A 6,769-nucleotide genomic window follows, 5' to 3' on the forward strand; every position below is an offset into this window, starting at 1 on the left:
CGAGTGCTTTCTTCTTCACACGATCTCGTGAAAAATTGTAGTTTACCCAATGCTTAAAATGAAAGCTAAAATTCTACGAGATTGCTTAGGCCTAATCACTGAAACGAGCGCTTAGGCTTAATCAGTAAACGAGTGCTTTCTCCTTCACACGATCTCGTGAAAAAGTGTAGTTAACCGAAGCGTAAAATGAAAGCTAAAATTCTACGAGAATCCGAGAATCCGGGGGGTCCTCTGGGACTTATATTGAGCATCTAATAACAAATGAAATTCACGTGAGGTCGATGTGAGATGGATTGCAAAACAGCGATTAAACGAAATAGTAATCCCACTAGAAACGTACAACTGGGTACGCAAGTTCAACATTTCCGTTTGAAAAATACGAAGTTAAGCCACTGTTTTTACGCACTCATTTTCCAAATAAGGTCAAACGTTGGTATGGTGGCCATTCAACCAATAAGGAGGGGAGAAAGGCGTTATTCGCCGAGGTTTCAACTGCTCTGTTGTGTGACCCTCAACACCTGGGTGATTAAACTCAAATGAACTCAACTAGGAATTGTGTTTCATTTGTTATTTTCAATTGAAAAAAAATGTTGAAACAAAAGCTAGGTTCCTGGATAAGATCTTGTGCTATGGGTCTGGTGCACTTTGCATTAAAGCTTTAGTAAGGAGCCCAAAAAAAGACGAGGCTTTAATTTAAAGAAGTCAAACCTGTCAATGAAGTGAACTTTAATTTTATAGCAATTGTTCGACCCATGAAAATCACCGTTCCAATGCCTGTCACGTATCAAGCGCTATATAGACGCTATGTTACTGTAACAATATTATCGTTTAATAAAGAGTTTCAGTCAGGGAAAATATGTATCAGAGGGAAAATGACCTAAAATATAGCCATACTCGATAGGTAACTGAGTGGCATCAAAAAGTGCAACCCTAAGCTTACTGCTTCCTACAATCGAATCGCCTTTCTCGCACTGACCTTCTGATCCAACCACGTTATTTCTTGCATCACATCTTGTGTGTTGGACTTGATTGATTGCCAGGGTGCTGACGTGTTACACTAAAACAAGAGATAGGGGGCTGAGTATTGCAAACCATTGCTCTATCCAGTCAGGTGCTATTAGCAAGAAAGGGTACTTAATGTGATTCTGCGGGATGCATTGCATGTCTGTTTCAGGTAACAGATATAAGGGAACCTATTGTATTAGATATAAATGGAGACGAGTCCTGAAGAAGAACTTGAAATAGTGCGTGGGTACCTCATGACTCAATTACTGCATAAGTGTTTGGGAGCCAATTAAATGCGAGTAACCGAGCAATCCATCCGTCAACAGACCAACTGATTACCAATTAATCACAAACCACACTTTCTTTCGGTAAGCAACGTGCTCGAAAAATCTGTATGAGGGCTCACTTACCTTGGCTTTCAGTTGTTCGTATTTCTTTTTCATTTCTTCAATTTCCGTTATTATAATCTGTCATGTGAAAAAGAGAGTGCAAAGTTAAAATACAGAGGAACTTCGATTTGATGATACTGCCAAGACGATGTTCTCTAGCTGATACAATGGTAAGGAATTTGGTGTCTCAGTCGCTTGGTTAAATTCAAGTTCCACCGTAGACCTCTTCCAGTGATGACATCATCGCCATCATTATTATAATTATTACTATAATTATCGTTATTCATGTACCTTCAATTGATAGGCCATTTTCGAATTTACATCAGCTTTTCTTTCCAAGGCGAGTCTGTGTAAGAAGTCGTCACTTTTCATTCATATGAAAGGGAGAACTTGTGACTACCACAAGGAAAAATCGCATTTGGTCTCGCTTTGAAACCGAGGCAAAAGTCACTTGGAAAGTTGCCGGCTAATTTAGCATACTGAAGAATTATAGTTAAGAGGCGGCATGCGCATGACAAGAAAATGAAGACGATCATTTAAATAATTATTAGAAATTCTTGTATGGCAGTGTGGGGCTAACATAGCAATCCATTAGAGGTGACTGATCACAGATCGATCAGGTGACCAACATTGTTTCGAAAATTGCTTACAGGCTCATGCAACTAACAATCACGCTACCTCTATCGAATTGTTTTCAACTGAAGACGAAGACATGTTCTCCTTCGTAGGCTGCCTTGGTACAACAAGCTTTCCACTTGAACTTGAAGGGGTTTGATCTATGTGGAAAAATAAACAAGCAAAAAAGGGTTCAATTTCCCATGAGGCGTACTGGAACCAGTAGATCCTTGTCGCAAAGTAATTGTTAAGGCAAGAATTACTGTGTGGTGAAATGCCGCGATGAAACTTAAATGTCAGCGCAAGGCAGTTGTTGCAATTTCCGAAGAGCATGCCGGTTGGGAAGTCAGTTTTGTTTCCCACTGAAGCTGCAGCTTTTGACGCTTTTAGTATTCCTATATTCGATCAAGGGCTGGCCCATTTGAAGTCTTGAAAGTCCTGAAAATTCGACTGCGATCCGCTTGTTTTGAAAAACTGGTCTTTTAACGTGTTTCAAGGAAATAAACAGCAAAATGATGGTGCACGAGGATTGACGGCTTAAAAAATGCCCTTCGATGTTAAGACACATACGAAATTGTGGCACCCAGAAAGTTTTGGGATTTTCGAGAAATTGGCTTCTGGGCCCTTTTGTGTCGGAAACAAGATAACTAGTATTGATTTAACTAATGTTGATGTTATGATTACGAGATATCTGTCCGGTAATCGAGCGTGATCATGACTAAAACACCACACGAGTACATACGGGAAACATACGAGTAACATACGAGTAACATACGGAACATACGGACACATACGACTAACATACGAGTAACATACGGATACATACGACTAACACACGGATACATACGACTAACATACGGATACATACGAGTAAAAAAATACGAAAATATACGAGTAAATTTCATACCAGTAAATTTTTATGCAAAGTAACGACAACTTAAGTAAAATATTACACATTACTTCCCCGACTAAGGAAAGTTTGCGTTACAAGAGCAAAGATATTTGATATTAAACTGGTGGCCTGGGGTCATGCCTGGTAATCTGATGTGCGCAAAAAATAGCCTGTCGCGCAGTGGATGGTCTTCACGCGTTCGATCTTTACCGTGCACTGAACAGATTGAAGAGCGTAATACTGATTTACAGATGACACATTTGAGAAAGGAACCGTGATGTAGATGTAACTAACAGTGGTAAGTGAAGTGTTTTTGCTACCGCAGATGATACCAAAAATCTGCTTTAGTTTTGTAACATGAAAGATAAAAGCACATGTTTTGCAAACCAAACGAACCATCGATTGCATTATGATTTAAGCCAACTGAATAGTCACAGAATGACACAATCAGTAGCTATTTAGTCTTATATGTCTGTTTATATTTGTCGTTTAAAAGTGTGTTGTTAGAATATCAGGAAAAAATAATTCTTCGGACGTACGGTCAGGGGCACCCAACGAGAATATAGTTCAAAACCACTTAAACAGCATTGTTAAACGTATTTTGGTATTTAACGGTAGATATAGGCATTGCATGCATTACAGGCCAAAGCAGTGCAAATGAAGCAGTTAAATTTTAACTGTTGATGTTAAAAGTTGCTTTCGTAGTTGATTATGACTGCCAGGCCAGGCTTCTAACATGCCGCCCAGAAAAAAATGCGCAATTTTCTGTGTATGGGCGCTAATAAAGGGTAAAATTCCGCGCAGTAAGGATACGCAATGTAATAGTACCGAACGGTGCCTTTGCCGGATGTTCTCTCTGGAAGTACGTTTGCGCCATGCATGTCATTTCACATCTGCACACACTCTAGTCATTGGTAAGCTTGAAGGCATTCGTCCAGCTTCAACCAAACATGGACGAAAAAGTACATACAAAGGGACCGTTCACTTTTCATAACGTAGGGGACTGATGGTACTTTTTTGTGCGGGGGGGGGGGGGGGGGGCGGCATGCCAAACAAATGGCTTTAAGGCGGGTGGGACCGAATATAAATGGTTTGTAAGGGGGAGGCAGCCCAAAAAATTACCTTAAAATGTTGTAATGACATTTATTTTTCCCTGTCTTCGAGACCTTTTCAAATTGAAACCTACCTCTAGGGACAATACTTTTTTACAACTTTTGCCTTAATATTAGCATAAACTTTTAGTACTTTTCCTGATTATTTATTTTTACAAGCACTTATATATATAACATGATGCCTGGCCGAGCAGAACCGTACGCAAATGAGGCAAAATATGAACAATGACATCTAAAAATTTTGGTCTTTCACCAAGTTACAAGTTTCTTACGACGGTTAGATAAACACAGTGACTTAACGAACAAGCAAACGAAGAATGGCTGAACACCATCACAAGAAGTTTCCAGCGAAAACCTTGACATTTATTTATTTCTCCTTTTCCACCTTTTTTTCAGAAAATGGCAAGCAAGAGGAAGGACTTTAGTCCCAAGAAAAAAGAGCGTAACACCCATGTGAAGCGTGCTAGTATCGAGCAAATTGACTTGACCAGTTGTGAAGATGATGTCTCAAATGAAATCAGAAAAAAACTATCGTTCGAAGAGGAACGTTCTACTCAGGTAAAAATTAAAGAAGAAGTGGAGGTCGATGATTACGACTGTTATCGGTATAAACAAACAGCATATGTAAGAGATGACCGACGATTGCCCAAATACAGCGAAAGTAGTCCTAATCTCGAAGAGATTTTCAACATCTGTCTACTGCACAACGTTCCAGACGAGAAGATTGTAAAAGTAAAACCGACACGAATAAAAGAAAGCGTTACTTTTGTTGTACAGCCAGATTTGATCAATCTAAGGCACCCTTACGACCTAGAAGCCGACGACACGCCAGGAGCCTTCATCAAACGAGACCAGGTACGTTTTTATGAAGCAAAGAGTACCGCGGAAGGAGAGTTAGTCTTGTCTTCTGAAGTTCGAGTAACCAGAAACAAAAAGGGACAAGTCGTCGGTGGAACATACAATCGTCGCAAAAATGGCGTGTGGAAAGCGAAGACTGCGAAGCTCAGGAAGCTCTATGCTGTTGTACGTAAGCGGGCGGTTCACAAGAATACCCTCGAGTCGTTTGCTACTGCATTCACTCGGTACGTGATTTTCGTTATGACGTTGGAAGAGTACAATGAAGTTCACGGGAATTTGGCAAATCTTAAGGAATACAAACTATCCTCGAACATGATGATCACCCATTATTATTTCGACACAGGGCATGCAGTACCCATCGTTCCCGCAAAGCATGGAAACGCCAAGAGTCAGGACTCGCCGGATTTTAGGCCTACGGAGCATTCCCTTAAGAAAAAATGCAAACAAACCGTCCAGGTCTCCAACAAAGCTCCGCGAATTTTAGCCGAAACCCTTGGGCAGACAGATGAGACTATTTTAAGCAGTACGACAGATTCCACGCGCCTTAGAAATCCTAAGCAAGCATTCAACTACAAATTCAATTATGGAAGTGTATCGCGATCTGACCAAGACGAGATAAGCAACGTCATTCTAGCCCTTCTTGAACAAAACCATGACTCAAATTCCGTTGTGCTTGATGATAACCAGCCATTTATAAGGGAAGTTATCTTTCGTCATGGACGTCAGCTGTCAATCGTTGCATTTACCGACCAAACCATAAAGGACGTGTCGCGATTTTGCACAAGATCGGGCAGTTTGACTCATTTCTCGCCGTTACTCATAGACACAACTTTAAATATCGCTGAGTATTATTTCACTCAAACAGCTTATGAGAATTTAAGCTTGCGAAAGAAAGACACTGGCAAACACCCATGGTTCCCTGGACCTATCTTGGTTCATAGGAACAAGACAACTGAAGACTTCAAGTATTTCTGGCAATCTGTTAAACGAGAGAACTGTCAGCTTGAAGGTTTGCATGTACTGGGATCTGATGAAGATGAAGCCCTTTTTACCGGAATACTCCAAGAAACAACCGGTACCATTCACCTTCTGGGGCTGGAACACGTCCAGGCAAATGTCGAAAAGAAGCTATCAGAATGTAATTTCCCAGTCCAGGAAAGAAAAATCATTATGGCCGATATTTTGGAGGGCGGCCAATGGGAGAAGATGGCTGCTTGTATGACTGCGAAAGTGAAGAAGAATTCGACCAGAAGTGCGAAACGTTTAAAAAGAAATGGGATGAATTGGAGAAGTCGACAACGAAGAACAACCCGCTTAAATTCACAAAGTACTTTGCCAAATACAAGGAAATCCAGTTAAGAAACAAGATGGCCAAATACGTTCGCGACCGTGCAGGCGTCAGGAGAGGTTTTGGCCAAAACCCCATAGAGTGGATGCACTACATGTCCAAGGTCGAGATTGATGAATTGGGAGATGGTGTTGGTCACAGAGATGTCAACCTGACGACGGCATTACGAAGCCTCAAAGGGAGAGTTTTACGTCTGCACAAAGACGCTGCGAAAGCCTTGTACGGGGACGGTCCATACAGGTTGGACAAAGCCTACACCAACTTTGCCGTAACTTATGACGAATGGCAAGACCTGTTACCAGGCGAGAGGAAAGCACTGTTAAGGAGATTCTTCACAGAGGTGTGCCGTCCAGTTGTCACCAATGAGGGTAAACAGAAGGAAAGTAGCCCACAAGTAGCAAAGGTTACTCCGTCGACCCCCGAGACTCAGAGTTTTAGACGTCTCTCTGTTGCTGTTGAAGAATTCGGCATACCCAGCGAAGTAGTGCCTGCGACTACACTAAGGGACATGTTCAGGAATGCAGAGGCGCTTTTGAATGAGCCAGACGCG

The 6,769-nt window shown here is 41.4% G+C and overlaps 1 protein-coding gene across 1 annotated transcript; it reads left to right on the plus strand.

Annotated features, from left to right (window-relative positions):
* The first annotated feature begins 3,025 nt into the window (after positions 1–3,025).
* On the plus strand, positions 3,026–6,230 carry LOC138035246 (uncharacterized). Its single transcript, XM_068882058.1, has 2 exons — positions 3,026–3,199; positions 4,410–6,230. The coding sequence occupies exon 2, from the start codon at positions 4,413–4,415 to the stop codon at positions 6,228–6,230; it is 1,818 nt and encodes a 605-aa protein (XP_068738159.1). The 5' UTR covers positions 3,026–3,199; positions 4,410–4,412.
* The last annotated feature ends 539 nt before the right edge of the window (positions 6,231–6,769 follow it).

Source organism: Montipora capricornis, unplaced genomic scaffold (assembly GCF_036669925.1).
Source record: "Montipora capricornis isolate CH-2021 unplaced genomic scaffold, ASM3666992v2 scaffold_334, whole genome shotgun sequence".
NCBI lineage: Eukaryota > Metazoa > Cnidaria > Anthozoa > Scleractinia > Acroporidae > Montipora > Montipora capricornis.

Excerpts from the sequence above, each read along its gene's own strand:
- LOC138035246 (XM_068882058.1), top strand. The coding sequence starts at position 4,413 with ATGGCAAGCAAGAGGAAGGACTTTAGTCCCAAGAAAAAAGAGCGTAAC.